The sequence below is a fragment of the Neltuma alba genome, unplaced genomic scaffold, assembly GCF_004799145.2.
Source record: "Neltuma alba isolate B1F8T4 unplaced genomic scaffold, ASM479914v2 tig00007628_pilon, whole genome shotgun sequence".
In the NCBI taxonomy this organism is placed as follows: Eukaryota; Viridiplantae; Streptophyta; class Magnoliopsida; order Fabales; family Fabaceae; genus Neltuma; species Neltuma alba.
The window spans coordinates 109,942-126,939 of record NW_021634831.1 but is presented as its reverse complement, the minus strand read 5'-3'; the positions used below and the strand labels follow the sequence as shown (position 1 = coordinate 126,939).

General features: G+C 29.7%; 1 protein-coding gene across 1 annotated transcript; it reads right to left on the bottom strand.

Annotated features, from left to right (window-relative positions):
- Positions 1–2,718, bottom strand: LOC114752985 (disease resistance protein RPP13-like). The gene has a single exon (XM_028941659.1). The coding sequence runs from the start codon at positions 2,716–2,718 to the stop codon at positions 1–3; it is 2,718 nt and encodes a 905-aa protein (XP_028797492.1).
- Positions 2,719–16,998: the final 14,280 nt, after the last annotated feature.

The window sequence follows — 16,998 nt, the reverse complement described above, 5'->3', positions numbered from 1 at the left end:
TCAACCTTCAGAGATAGTGAGATTGCACCCATCTCTCATGGGTCGACTTTGGAGCTGCATCTTCAGCGATTTAGAGGGCCCTGCTAGTTGTACCTCTCGTAAGGAAGTCAAGGACCAGAGCTCGTTAGGGAGAGCAGTCAACCCCACGCAACGTTCAATGACCAAACGTCTGAGACGTGGCATTACATCTTTACCTAATTCCCAGCGATAGAGCTTCCCCATCAATTTCATTTGAAATACCTCTAATTGGGGAAATCCATTATTAATGTAACAAAGACCTAACTCACAGCTTAAGGCTTCTGGAAACCAAGAACCACCTAGTTTCAAAATCCTAAGGTTGGCAAGACTCCCTAACGTGCTCATGACATCGCTATTCAAGTTGGCCCTATAGATTGTTAGCTTGGTAAGGTTGGAGGGAAAGGCATTGACAGATGTTGGCAGATCAAGAAAGCCATCAATTTTCAATGCATTAAGATGATTTAGGCTTGGAAGGTATTCCCACAGTTGGCCAACTCCTTGTTTATGCTTGCCATCTTCACAAAAGCGCAAACCCAATTTCCTAAGCTTGGGGAAAACACCTTTTCCTATTAGAGACAGAGCGGCTGATTTTTCGTTTACGGCAACACAGGATAAGGTTTGTAGATTCCACATGGTCTTATTTTCTACATTTGGAAACTCAGGTAAAATCACAGGTCCAGCTGTATGAAGATGTCTCAGTCTCTTGAGCTTCCACATTCCACTGGAGAAGGTAACGGATATTCTAAATATAGAACGCCCCAAGTCCAAAGTTTCCAGGTTCCATAGATTGCATATGGATTCATTAATCTCTCTGACTAATCCTTGATAAAACCTTGCTTCCAGGTCTATTCTTAAGTACCTTAAATGCACTAACATGTTTAAATTGGGAGGGATCTTAAACTCATAAGGCAATGGAACTCCTAGATCCAACACTCGAACAAGTTGAAAACATTTCACAAGCCTTTTTGTCTTGCTTGAACCAAGGTCGTAGCCAGAGTCGCGATCAAAGCAGAGCACGGAACGTGTGCCTGAATGGTCTTTGTTGCTTGAAGCAAAATAATCAGACATGTTACATTGAATGGATAGCCTGCGAGGTTTGGTTTTCTTCAAAATGTTCACGTCCCTGCAAACTTCAAAGACCTTCTCCTCCCCGCTCTCAGATGTGCAAAGATCTCTTAGCAAATCATGGATGCGACATGTCTTGATTCCCCCATCACTTCTTCTTCTTCCCACTTGAATTAAGCTACGATCAATGAGCTCATCCAAGTAGTCCTCTGCAACATCCTCTGTAATTCTGAAATCACTGTGAAGAATGAATCCTTCAGCAACCCATAACTGGATTAGGTGTCTAACAGGAATCTCATGATCTTCAGGAAACATGCCAAAATATAGAAAGCACGGCCTCAATTTTGGAGGCAAGCTATCATAACTAAGTTTAAGCACTATATCTTGTACTTGTGTTTCTGGTTGAGTGAGATATGAGTTGACATGGCCTTTGATCTTGTACCATTCCCCGTATGACTTCTCCTTGTTTGCCAGAATCCCTGCAAGTACCACAATGGACAGTGGCAAGCCACCACAACGTTTTACCATGCGTTTACCTAGTAGCTCTAGATGAGAAGGCACGCCCTCTCCTCGAAACACTCTCTTTGAGAAAAGCTCCCAACTTTCTTCCTGATTAAGAAAAGGGAGATAGTAAGGAGGAGATGAGCTGGCATGAGAAGCCACCTCTTTCAAACGACTGGTGATCAAGATTCTACTGCTTTTATTATCATTTGGGAAGGCATCTTGTAGGTCATCCCAATGTTGAGGTTTCCATATGTCATCTAACACTACAAGATACCTCTTCTCTTTCAAACAGTGTTGTACCTTGCCTCTCAATTCTTCCTCACTCAAACTATAAAAATCATCAGATTCAGCTTTGCCTTTGCCCTTTGATTTTTTCTTATGCTTACGACTGCTATTGTTATTATCATAACAAGTATTTGCAGAGATTGTCATCAAGCATTTAAGAAGAGCAAGCAAAAGCTCTTTAGGTCTATAGTCATTAGACACATAAACCCAAGCATGACAATGGAAGCGATTCTTAACATAATCACTGTTATAAATCTTGCGAGCAAGAGTAGTTTTACCCAATCCGCCCATACCTACGATGGACACCACATTGCGACGTAGACCCCCTTGCTCTAGGAGATTGATTACTTCAGTTGTGCCATGCTGAAAACCCACCACATCATCTTCTTCCACGTCCCTTCTTCGCTTGTGTAGTAGTTGTAACTCCTGATCTGTTGAAGATCCTGCCGCTTCCTGGGTGTCGAATTTGATTCTGTTTTCACAAATCTGGTCGATTCTGACTTTAATGTTGTCTATTCTCTCTGCCACATGGTGCAGCAGCTTTGCATGGTCTACACCGTGGAGCATCTTGGACACCCAACTTCTCCTTTGGTTGCGGGCAACATTGGCAACATAGGTGTCGATGACATCCTCAGCTTCATGTGCGATGTCTGTGATTTGACGCACAACCTCTTGTTCGATCTCCTTCCGTGTGTTGTGGTCGCTGTTCTTCAGGAAGACAGTCATCATTCTGAGCTGACTCTCAAGGAGCTTCACTTTGTCCTCCACACCACATAGCAAATTGGCTTCATGTGCCACAAGCCGAGACAAATTTTCCAGCACAAAACTAACTGCGCTATTAGCCATAAGTGTGCACGATCAACAGTAGAACACTAAAACAAGTGATACAAAATTTGAAGCACGAGACACGGCCAAGACGTTGGAGGATTTAAATATTAGCTAGTGCCATCAGCATCATCCCCCTTCCGCGAGGTTGCCTCAAAGACTAAAGGTCAAGTCTTTATTGCCATCGGCTTGGTTCAGTTTGGCCTTTTGATGGAAAAAAAGAAAAGAAAAAGAAAGGATGGCGTGTGGGGTTTGAAAGTGACGAAAGAAGCGTGTGGGTCCCCCAAAAATTAATATGAATGAACCATGAAGTTTCGGAGAAGACTTTGGAAGAAGACTTTGAGTCTAAGAGAAGACTTCCTGTTGCTGTTCATGGTTTTTTTTTTTTTTTAACGAGAAATTGTGTGTGTTGCTGTAAGTTGTAGTTATTAGTACTAGGTGGTTTAACCTTTAATTTTTTTAGAATCGTAATCAAAATATATAACTGTTATTTATCAATTTATAATCTCAACAGATGTATTTACTGTTTGGAAATATATTAATATATTTTAAAATATATTTATTGTATTCAAGTAATATTTATTTAATGTGAATGTTTATTTCAAAATGAGACTTTCAATTTTAATCAGTTGAGAAATAAGAGTCTATGGCACTTACACAAACAAATTTTAATGTGTTCCTAATATTTATAATTATGAGAAAATTAAGTTTAACTGAATGAGTTAGTTTTTCACAATATGGTGAATAAAAATTCAAATCCCTACTAAAAGAGATACTTATATTTAGTGCTTCATAATGTCTTGAATACTGTATCTGTTTAGATTAGCAGTAGAAAAAATAATGTATTGACGTATTTTCAATCTGATTTTTTTTTATAAAAAAGTGAGATTGGGTAACAATTGCATCCAATAACAAGAGAATACGTGTGCGGCTGTGTGGCTTTTCCCCTTTTTATTCGGTTTCTTTATTCAGGCCATGGAATACTTAATGTGGCTTTATAAAAGGATCACCTGGATGTTTTGACTACAGTTACTTGTTTATATTGCATTTTCTTCTGGTAAAAATTCCATAAATTGGCTATTTATTCACGTCCAACATCCATTAAAATTTTACCATCTTATTTATTATTTGTTCTCTTTTACGTTTCAAAAAATTATTATCCTGTGTACATACCTTTTCTCCTTCTAAATATGTGTTAATTGTTATATTTAGGAAGAATTAAAGAGAAGGATCAATAGGGAGTAAGAAGATCATAAAAATTAGAATTATTTAAAAGACTAAATATTCAAATATAAATTTTAAAATACCATATTATTCATATCCAAACCTCGTACATTATCTCCTATATTCCTTCCTATATTTTATTTTTAAAACTAATTCGAATTAACAAACTTCACTAAATTAAACTTGATTTCTCTCAAGGTTTACAATCTGCCTTAAAATAAATTTAAAAAATATGCAAACATCTTTCATTTATGCAAAAACGAAAGTTTTATTTTCATTAAAATTAATTTTTTAAACCCATCACAGGTTTTAATAGAAAACAAATTTATATAATTTTATTAAAATTTATATTATTATAGAATTTATTATATACATGATTTTAAAAATTAAAAGAAAGTTTGTATAATTTATTTTTTACTTTATAAGAAATTTATATCAGATCTAAAAATAAAAAAATTCATGTTAAGAAATTTAAAGAATTCATTTTGTAATTTTATAAGAACCCTCCTCAGAATCATTTAACAAAAGCCACCTAATTATATAATAAAAAAATCATGTAATGTTAAGAATTTTAAAAAATATTTTCTTTATTTTTTTAAAAATTGGTTATATAGTAAATTATATAATAATCTAAATTTTAATAAAATTATATACTTGTATTTTCAATTAAAGTATGTGATGATTTTAAAAAGACAATTTTCACGTTTGATAAAGAAAATAAAACTTTGATTTTTATGTAACTGAATAATGTTTGTGTATTTTTTTAAATGATTTTACGGCGCACTTCACTTTGTCCTCCACGCCGCATAGCAAATCGACTTCTGTGCCGCGAGCCGAAACAAGTTTTCCAGCACGAAACTAATTATTATTTTCTTTTCTGTTTTTAATATAAGATTTTGTTTAATTTTAATTTTAATTTTTGATATAAGATTTTAATCTACTTTATCTCGTATGATTATCTATTATTTTTTAAGATAGTCATTCTAATAATGATAAATCTAATTAATAAATTTGATTAGTAAAGATATTTTAGAAAAGAAAATATTTATTTATTATAAATAAATAACTTAACTTATTTTTTTAATATACTCAAATCAGTCGATTAGAAACGGTACGTGATTAGCTATGAAATCTACACGATCAACACTAGAACAATGAAACAAGTGATGGAAAATTTGAAGCACGAGACACTGCCAAGACGTTCGAGGATTTAAATATTAGCTAGTACCATCAACATCATGCCCTTTCCACGAGGCTGCCTCAAAGACTAGAGGTCAGGACTTTGTTGCTAGAACCGGGAAAACGAGTTGAGCCCATCGGAACGGTCCGTTTAGACCTTGAAATTATGAGGACCGGACTTGATATTTTTCTCTTAAAATGAGAAATAAGCCCTGGAGGGTCGAGGGCTTAAAAGGACCGGCCCTGGAGGGCCGCGGGCCGGCACTTTTAAGCTCTTTTATTTTTAATTTTTTTTTAATTTTTTTATATAATATTAATGTTATTAATTTTTTACATTGTTAATAATATTTCAAATATTTAGTTTTTATTATTATTTTAAAATTAAATTTAGTTTTAGACAATAATTTATCCAATTAAATTTTTAAAAAATAGGTTAATTTGGACTTTAATAATAATTTGATTTATATTATATGCGTTGATATTTTTAAACTATATATATATTTGATAATAGAATATTTTTATACTTATATAACTTGTGATTCTATAATTTGAATTAGAAATTCATGAGTTTCAACAACAATGTTTCTTACATTAAAGTAAAATAATAGTTAGATTGCAAAATTCAAAAATAAAATTCTTATAAAGAAGAAAAACTTAATATTTTTGTTACAAAAGAAAAGCATACTTATAAAGAAAAGTAATTAATTATAGTGATGATGAAGTTTCAAAAGATTAATGATAGTGTTTATTTATTGCACAATTGCATTATAGATAAAACTTTTAGATGTTGTTATCTTGTTAATGAATGTTTTAGATGTTGATGAATATTTATATATGATGATATTTTATATCTGTGACTTAATTTTATTCATATTTATATCTTTTATTAATAATTTCATTGGTTTATTTTTATATTTTTATAAAAAAATTTGATAATATAAAAAAAATAGTATTTTTTCTTAAACGGGCCAAAAGCCCGCGGGCCGGCCCTAACCTTGTAGCTTAGGGGCCGGGCCTAAATTGGGGTATTTTTAAAATTTCAGTCTTGGAAGGCCGGCCTTTTTAAACTCGTCAACCCTGAAGGGCTGGCCCTAGAGGGCCGGGCCGACCCTGATTCCCGGCTCTATTTGTTGCCATTGCCTTGGTTCAGTTTGGCCTTTCGATGAAATGAAAAGAAAGAATGGCGTGTGGGGTTTGGAAGTGACAAAAGAAGCGTGTGGGTCCTCCAAACATTGATATGAACGAGCTATGAAGTTTCGGAAGAAGACTTCGAGTCTGAGAGAAGACTTCCTATTCCTCAGCGGGTTCATGATTTTTTTTGTTTTAATTTTAACGAGAGATGTGTGTTGTAATTATTAGTACTAGGTGGTATTAACCTTTAATTTTTTTTATTAGAATCGTAATCAAAATATATAACTTTTATTTATCAATCTATAATATAATCTCAACAAATGTATTTACTGTTTGGAAATATATTTTAAAATATATTTATTGTATTCAAGTAATATTTATTTAATATGTATGTTTATTTCAAAATGAGACTTTCAATTTTAATCAGTTGAGAAATGGGAGTCTATGGCACTTATACAAACAAATTTTAATGTGTTCCTAATATTTATAATTACAAAAAAATTAAGTTTAGTAGAAGGAATTACTTTTTCACAATATGGTGAATAAAAATTCAAATCCATATTGAGAGAGATGCTTTTATTTAATATTTCATAATATCTTGAATACTGGGTTCGTTAACGTATTTTCAATTTGTTTTTTTTGAAAAAAAAAAAAAGTGGGATTGGATAACTATTGCATCCAATAACTAGTGAATACATGTGCGGCTGTGTGTCTTTAGCCCTTTTTATTCGGTTTCTTTATTCAGGCCATGGAATACTCAATGCGGCTTTATAAAAAGTATCACCTAGATGTTTTGACTATAGTTATTTGTTCATATTGCATTTTCTTCTGGCAAAAATTCCATAAATTGGCTATTTATTTGGATATTTCATCATATAGTTTCTTGTGAATTATTCACGTCCAACATCATTAAAATTTTAGCATGTTATTATTATTTGTTGTTTTACTTTCAAAACATTATTACCCTCTGTAGACACTTTTTCTCCTTGTAAATAAGTGTTAATTGTTATATTTATTTATGCTTGAACGAAAAATGAATGCACAAGCCATTGAACAAAAAGCTTTGTGCCTTAATTAATATGATTTTCCACTAATGATGATAAGACAATGCTTCCTCTAATACCAAAATATAACATCTAATTGAGGGTTGGATTTGGTTTTAAAACATCACTTCATATTATCTTTCATATCCATTATTTTTTAAAATTTATTTACCCAACCTATAACAAAATACTATTCTCAGTCATAAATATAAAACATAGTTGACTAATTTAAAAATATTAAATAAATTAAATAAATTATTCTAAAATATTTATATTTATCATTTTTTAAACTAATTTTTTGGCTTATAAATTGATATATAATCTAATGATACATATAAGTATTTCAAAGAGAGATCATGTAAGATATGCTATAATTAAGACCTTTTTTAGTTTTTTCAATTTTCTCAAATTAATTAACTAGGTTTTATTAATGAACAAAGATAGTACTTCTCCAGTTCTTAGTGTAAGACTTAATTATTGAATTGATCTTACTTCTAAATATAAAATCTAGTTTCATATATTATCAATTTTTTCTAAATTATCCTTATTAATATTTTCTCAACCATAGGGGAGAGGGAAAGAATATTAAGTATCACCTTTGGACAATGTTGTGACCACAGTTATTTGTTTATAATTTTATATTGCATTTTCTTCTGATAAAAATTCCATAAATTGGCTATTTATTTAGATATTTCATTATATAGTTTCTTTGTGAATTTATTCACGTCCAACATCCATTAAAATTTTACCATGTTATTTATTATTGTTGTTCTCTTTTACATTTCAAAAAATTATTATCCTGTGTACATACTTTTTCTCCTTCTAAATATGTGTTAATTGTTATATTTAGGAAGAATTAGAGAAAAGGACCAATAGGAAGTGATATTTACAGGAGATGATCATAAAAATTGGAATTATTTAAAATACTAAATATTCAAATATAAATTTAAAAATACCATATTATTCCTATCTAAACCTCCTACACTATCTCCTATATTACCTCATATATTTTGTTTTTAAAACTAATTTGAATTAACAAATTTTACTAAATTAAACTTGATTTTTCTCAAATTTTACAATCTGCATAAAAATAAATTTAAAAAATATGCAAACATGGTTCATTCATGAAAAAAATTAAAGTTTTATTTTCATTATAAGAAAATTAATTTTTTTTAAAAACCATCACAGGTTTTAGTTGAAAATAAAATTTATATAATTTTATTAAAATTTATATTATTATACAATTTATTATATACATGATTTTAAAAATTAAAAGAAAGTTTGTATAATTTATTTTTTTTACTTTATAAGAAATTTATATTAGATTTAAAAATTAAAAAATTCATGTTAAGAAATTCAAAGAATTCAGATAGTTTATTATAATTTTATAAGAACCCTCCTCAGAATCATTTAACAAAAGCCACCTAATTATATAATAAAAAATTCATGTAATGTTAAGAAATTTTTAAAAAATCATTTTCTTTGTTTTTTTTAAAAATTGCTTATATAGTAAATCATATAATAATCTAAATCCTAATAAAATTATATACTTTTATTTTCAATTAAAGTATGTGATGATTTTAACAAGAAAATTTTCATGTTTGATAAGGAAAATAAAACTTCAATTTTTATATAACTGAATAATGTTTGTGTATTTTTTTAATTGATTTTACGGAGGACTTCACTTATCCTCCATGCCGCATAGCAAATTGACTTCGGTAGCCGGAAGCCGAGACAAGTTTTCCAGCACGAAATCAACTACTGCCTCCGGTTTTTAGGATAGGATTCTGTTTAATTTTTATTTTAATTTTTAATATAAAATTTAATTTATTTTGTCTTACATGATTATTCATTGTTTTTTAAAATAATCATTCTAATAATAATAATTCTAACCAATAAATTTATTAGTAAGATATTTTAAAAAAGATAATATTTACTATTATAAATATCTAATTCAACTTATTTTTTTAATCTACTAAAATTAGTTAAGAATTGCTTAGCTATGAAGTCTGCACGATCAACACCAGCACACTGAAAGAAGTGATGGAAAAATTTGAAGCACGAGACATTGCCAAGACGTTGGATACTCTTCTTATTCTATTTATAAGATGCTTTTAGTACATTTCACACAGATCAAGAATAACGTTAAAATACAATAACTCTCTATTAAAATATAATAATTTTTCAAATTTACTTCTATTTAATATATATTTTTTTAAAAAAGATAACTATCTACACTATAAATAAGAATAAAATAGTATATTTATATTAAAAATTTAATAAAATAACTTATAATTAGAATGAAAAAAATTTTTTCTTTCTATTCCGTAAGGAAGAAGAATAAGTATTAGCCAGTACCATCAGTATCGTCCCCCTTCACCATGGTTTAGAGAATAGCTTTTGGAGAATAGATTTTGGGAAGAATAAATTCTGTGAAAAATAGATTTTGTGAAAAAGTGATTCTGAGAAGTGAGAGTGTTTGGATAGTTTTTACTAGAAGCACTTTTTACATGTGCAAATTACTAGAAGGGTATAAGTTAATATGATAATTGTATAAGGAATAGATTTTATAATATATTTTGATTTGAAGAAATAAAATTGTTAATAAAATAATTTTTACTAACATAATTAATAATATAAGATAATATAATTAATTAATAATTAATATGTATACATATTTATAAATTATAAGATTAAATAGTGAAAGACCGAGTGTGGAATGAAGAGTGAGGCATTAATTATGAGAGCTGCTTTGTCATATGCTATTGGGCCCACATTAACATCTAGAAAATTTGAGCCAAAAGCAACTTCAAACCACTTCCACTGAAACCATGGTTTTGGGCTTCAAAACCATGGTTTCATCCCAAACCATAATTTCACATTCCCTCCCTCTTGTTTGGCTGACTTCTTCTTCAAACCATGGTTTGGGTCTCCAAACCATGGTTTGCGAATCCAAACCATAGTTTCACATTCCCTCCCTTCTGTTTGGCTGACTTCTTCTTCAAACTATGGTTTGGGTCCGCAAACCATGGTTTGCGGGCACGTCCAAACACCTCCTAAAGGTTAAGACTTTATAGCTATTGCCTCGGTTCAGTTTGGCCCTTTGATAAAAGAAAACGAGAGAATGGCGTGTGGGGTTCGGAAGCGACAAAAGAAGCGTGTGGGTCCTCCAAACATTAATATGAATGAAGCTTCGAAGAAGACTTCGAGTAGAAGACTTCCGGTTGCTCAGCTTGGGTTCGTGATTTTTTTTTTTTAACGAGAGATTGAGTGTGTTGTAATTACTAGTACTAGGTGGTAGTGGTATTAGCCTTTAAATTTTTTAGAACAGTAATCAAATTATATAACTCTTATTTATCAATCTATAATCTCAACAAATATGTTTACTGTTTGGAAATATATTTTTAAATCATATTTATTGTATTCAAGTAATATTTATTTAATATGAATGTTTATTTCAAAATGAGACTTTTAGTTTTAATCACTTGAGGGGTGAGAGTCTATGGCACTTAAAACAAACAAATTTTAATGTGTTCCTGATATTCATAATTACGAGAAAATTAAGTGTATCAGGAGGGGTTAGTTTCTTGATAAATAAAAATTCAAATCCATACTGAAAACAGATGTTTACATTTAATACTTCATATGCCTTGAATATAATTGAATTCAATAACAAGAGAATTCCTGTGCGGCTGTGTGGCTTTTCTCCTTTTTATTCGGTTTCTTTATTCAGGCCATGGAATACTTAATGTGGCTTTATAAAAGTATCACCTAGATGTTTTGACTACAGTTATTTGTTTATATTGTATTTTCTTCTGGTAAAAATTCCATAAATTGGCTATTTATTTAGATATTTTATTATATAGTTTCTTTGTGAATTTAGTCAGGTCCAACATCCATTAAAATTTTACCATGTTATTTATTATTGTTGTTTTCTTTTACATTTCAAAAAATTATTATCCGGTGTACCTACTTTTTCTCCTTGTAAATATGGGTTAATTGTTGTATTTAGGGAAAATTAGAGAGAAGGACCAACAGGGAGTGATATTTGTGGGAGATTATCATAAAATTAAAACTATTTAAAAGAACTAAATATTTAAATATAAATTTTAAAATACCATATTATCCCTATCTAAACCTCATACATTTTTTCCTATATTCCCTCCTATACTTTATTTTTTAAAACTAATACAATACGAATTAACAAACTTCACTAACTCAAGTGTACAATCTGCCTAAAAATAAATTTAAAAAAATAGGCAAACATTGTTCAATCATGTAAAAATTAAATTTTTATTGTCTGTATAAAATTTTTTTAAAACCGTCAAGATTTTAATTGAAAACAAAAGTTATATAATTTTATTCAAATTTAGATTATTATATAATTTATTATATACATGATTTTAAAAATTAAAAAATTTGTATAATTTATTTTTTATTTTATAAGAAACTTATATCAGATTTAAAAATTAAAAAATTCATGTTAAGAAATCTGAAGAATTCGGATAATTTATTATAATTTTATAAGACACCTCCTCAAAATCATTTGAAGCCACCTAATTATATAATAAAAAATTCGTGTAATGTTAAGAAATTTAAAAAAAATAATTTTCTTTGATTTTTCAAAAATTGTTTATATAATAAATTATATAATAATCTAAATTTTAATAAAATTATATACTTTTATTTTAAATTAAAGTATGCGATGATTTTAAAAAGAAAATTTTAATTTTTGATAAAGAAAATAAAACTTTAATTTTTATATAACTGAACAATGTTTGTGTATTTTTTTTAATTGATTTTTACGGATCGCTTTATCCTCCACGCCGCATAGCAAATTGACTTCGTGCACCAGAAGCCGAGACAAGTTTTTCAGCACAAAACTAACTACTGTATGTTATCAACCATGAAGTCTGCACGATCAACACTAGAACACCGAAACTAAGTGATGGAAAATTTGAAGCACAAGACATTAATTGCCAAAACTTTCAAGGATTTAAATACTGGCTCAGGTAAAAAAAAAAAAGATTTATATATTGGTTAGTATATGATACCTTCCATCTTAATTATAAAACCTCATTTATAGTTTATAAATAAAATTTTATAAATCGAACAGGAGGTAATATACCGCGGAGTTGCTCCAAAGACTAAAGGACAAGATTTTATTGTAGTTCCCTTGTTCACTTTGGCCTTTTGACGAAAAAGAAAAAGAGGATTGGCTTGTGGGTTATGGAAGTGACAAAAGAAGCGTGTGGGTCCTCCAAACGTTGATATGTAGTTTTGGACAAGACTTTGGAAGAAGACTTCCAGTCTGAGAGGAGACTTCTGTTGCTGAGATTAGGCTCATGATTTTTTTTTTTAAAAAAAAAACTTAGGTTAAATTTTTTTATATTTATTATAACAAGTTTTCCAACCATAAATGGTTAAGTATTTTTTTGATTTCATGTAAATTTATAATTATAATTAAATACTAATATTTTAAAAATAAGACACATGGTAATGTAGTAGTAAAAAAAATATATAATTTTTACTTATGAAGCTCTAATCTCAACAAATGTATTTACTGTTTGGAAATATATTTTTGACTAATATATATTGCATTCAAGTAATTAATATTTATTTAATATGAATGTTTATTTCAAAATGCAGACTTTTAATTTTAAGGCTAAAATATACATTTAGTCTTTTGTCTTTGTACAAGATTTTAATTTGATCCCTTAAGTTTAAAAAGTATACATTTAGTCCTTTAATCCAAAAATTATTCAGCTCAAATGATGATTTTTTATAATAATTATGTTGTGTAAAAAATTAAACTTAATATATTAACATTTGAGAATATTTTATTAGTATTTAAGATCGTAATATCGTTATTTTTTGTTAATAATTTTAGGTTTAAAGGACTAAAAATATGCTTTTTAAAATTAAGAGAAAATTAAAACTCTTAATAAAATTAAAGGATTAAATGTATATTTTAACTTAATTTTAATTACTTGAGAGATAAGAGTCCGGGCATGGCACTTAAACAAATTAAACAAATTTTAATGTGTTTCTAATATTCATAATTAATGGCTTTTCCCCTTTTTTCTTCGGTTTCTTTATTTAAAAAAAAAAAGCATCACCTCTTGACAATATTTAGATGTTTCAATAATTACTTTTCAGAAGTACCTTTTTATAAATCGAGATAAATTTTTCTATATATTTATTTTGTATACTGTAAAACTATTTCTAAAACTATAGTTTTGATCTTATCCAAATATTTATTAGAAGTCAAGACTTTATTGCTATCGCCTTGGTTCCGTTTGGCCTTTTGATGAAAGAAAAAGAAAGAATGGCGTGTGGGGTCCGGAAGCGACTAAAGAACCGTGTGGGTCCTCCAAACATTAATATGAGAGCTATGAAGTTTCAGAAGAAGACTTCGAGTCTGAGAGAAGACATCCTATTCCTCAGCGGTTTCACGATTTTTTTTTTTAAATTTTAACGAGAGATTGTGTGTGTTGTAATTATTAGTACTAGCTGGTATTAACCTTTAATTTTTTTTATTAGAATCGTAATCAAACTATATAACTTTTATTTATCAATCTATAATATAATCTCAACAAATGTAGTTACTGTTTGGAAATATATTTTAAAATATATTTATTGTATTCAAGTAATATTTATTTAATGTGAATGTTTCTTTCAAAATGAGACTTTCAATTTTAATCATTTGAGAGATGAGAGTCTATGGCTCTTACACAAACAAATTTTAATGTGTTCCTAATATTCATAATTACAAAAAAATTAAATTTAATAGAAGGAGTTAGTTTTTTACAATATAATGAATAAAAATTTAAATTCTTATTGAGAGAGATGCTTTTATTTAGTATTTCATAATATCTTGAATGTTGGGTTTATTTGGATTAGCGTTAAAAAAAAACGTATTTTTAATTTGATTTTTTTAAAAAAAGTGGGATTGGATAACTATTGCATCCAATAACTAGTGAATACGTGTGCGGCTGTGTGGCTTTAGTCCTTTTTACTCGGTTTCTTTATTCAGGCCATGGAATACTCAATGCGGCTTTATAAAAGTATCACCTAGATGTTTTGACTACAGTTATTTGTTCATATTGCATTTTCTTCTGGTAAAAATTCCATAAATTGGCTATTTATTTAGATATTTCATTATATAGTTTCTTTGTGAATTTATTCAGGTCCAACGTCAATTAAAATTTTGCCATGTTATTTATTATTGTTGTTCTCTTTTACATTTCAAAAAATTATTATCCTGTGTGGATACTTTTTCTCCTTGTAAATATGGGTTAATTGTTATATTTAGGGAGAATTAGAGAGACTCAGGGAAAGATCAAGAGGGAATGATATTTATGGGACATGATCATAAAATTAAATCTATTTAAAAGGACTAAATATTTAAATATAAACTTAAAAATATCATATTAATATATTATCCCTATCTAAACCTCCTGCATTTTTTCCTATATTCCCTCCTATATTTTATTTTTAAAACTAATATAATACGAATTAACAAACTTCACTAACTCAAGTTTACAATCTGCCTAAAAATAAATTTAAAGCTTACAAAGAGGGAGTATTATGTGAACTTTAGATTTTAGGGGTAAAATGCTCCCTCCTGTCCAAAATATAAGCTTCAAATTTTTGAAGGGACATATATATTTTTTTAATAAGTTTCAATTTGGATTTATGTGATTATTTAATGTATTTTTTTTTCATTTTTACTTCTAATTAGTTATATGCCTTTTTTATCTGCTTTTTCCGCTCATATTAGGTGTTCTAGGAAAATAAATTGTTTTACATATTTATTATTTTTAATCAATTTTAAAAACTTTTCAAGTTGTGTAATTTAGTGATTTCAAACTTATATTTTAAATTGGAAGAAGTAACTTATAAATTTTAAGATAAAGTTAACGAGTGTTAAGATCTTTTTTCTAATTAAACATGCCAAAAGTAATTTATAAATATAAGCAAATGAGTATATAACAATTTTTAATTAAGTCAATATACACTTTATCTTAACAGTAGTACAGTACAAAGTCCCCATAATAACACATTAAAGGTAAAATTGATACTTATGTAAAAAAAAAAAAATTAATGATATGACTATAAATAAGGTAAAAAAATTTCTCTCTATCTTATAAATAAGACTAGAGAAGTGTATGATAATTTTTAAGAATCTATAATGTTTATTTTTTTTAATTATAAAGAGGTGTTTAAAATAGTTGCCGAAAAACAAAATGTTGAGAATGAAAAGGAGAAGCTGGCAAGAAAAAATGAAAAGAGACAAGGAGGAGGGAGGTTACATAATCATTGTAAATGAAATATCATCACAGACACTTTAAAACCTTCAAACGGTTCTTTTCATTTTTCGTAAATAATGACGGAAATATATAAAAATGCAAGACATGCATGGTTCTGCATAGCTTTCACAAGAAGTCAATTGGAGATTGTTAGAGTTAAGCAGCTGTAAAGCAAGTAATTTTCAATACAACACATCATTTCAACTCACATATATTCCCCCCGAGGGGATTTTTTTTCCCTCATTAAAAAATACAGATGGCTGCCTCTCCATCATTCACCACAAGGAACTTCAAGAGATAATGAGATTGCACCCATCTCTCATGGGTTGACTTCGGAGCTGCATCTCCAGCGATTCAGAGGGCCATTTTACTTGTACCTCTCGCAAGGAAGTCAAGGACCAGAGTTCGTTAGGGAGAGCAGTCAACTCGTGGCAATTTTCAATGACCAAACGCCTGAGACATGGCATTACATCTTTACCTAATTCCCAGCGATAGAGCTTCCCCATCATTTCATTTGAAATACCTCTAGTTGGGAAATCCATTATTAATGCAACAAAGACCTAACTCAGAGCTTGAGGCTTCTGGAAACCGACAACCATCTAGTTTCAAAATCCTGAGGTTGGTAAGACTCCCTAACGTGCTCATGACATCGCTATTCAAGTCGGCCCCATAGATTGATAGCTTGGTAAGGTTGGAGGGAAAGGCATTGACAAATGTTGGCAGATCAGGAAAGCCATGAATCTTCAATGCATTAAGATGATTTAGGCTTGGAAGGTATTCCCACACTTGGCCAACTCCTTGTTTATGCTTGTCATCTTCATGAAAGTGCAAACCCAATTTCCTAAGCTTTGGGAAAACACCCTTTCCTATTAGAGACGCAGCGGCTGATTTTTTGTTTACGGCAACACGGGATAAGGTTTGTAGATTCCACATGGTCTTATTTTCTACATTTGGAAACTTAGGTAAAATCACAGGTCCAGCCATATGAAGATGTCTCAGTCTCTTAAGCTTCCACATTCCACCGGGGAAGGTTACGGATATCGGAATAGAATGCCCCAGGTCCAAAGTTTCCAGGTTCCATAGATTACATATGGATTCAGGAATCACTCTGACTAATCCTCGATAAAAGCTTCCTTCCAGGTCTATTCTTAAGTACCTTAGATGCACTAACATTTTTAAACTGGTAGGGATCTTAAACTCACAAGACAATGGAACTACTAGATCCAACACTCGAACAAGTTGAAACCATTTCACAAGCCTTTTTCTCTTGCTTGAACCAAGGTCGTAGCCAGAGTCGCGATCAAAGCAGAGCACGGAACGTGTGCCTGAATGGTCTTTGTTGCTTGAAGCAAAATAATCAGACATGCTACATTGAATGGATAGCCTGCGAGGTTTGGTTTTCTTCAAAATGT

What these genes read in the sequence shown, in the direction of transcription:
- LOC114752985 (XM_028941659.1), bottom strand. Translation starts at nt 2,718, where the DNA reads ATGGCTAATAGCGCAGTTAGTTTTGTGCTGGAAAATTTGTCTCGGCTT.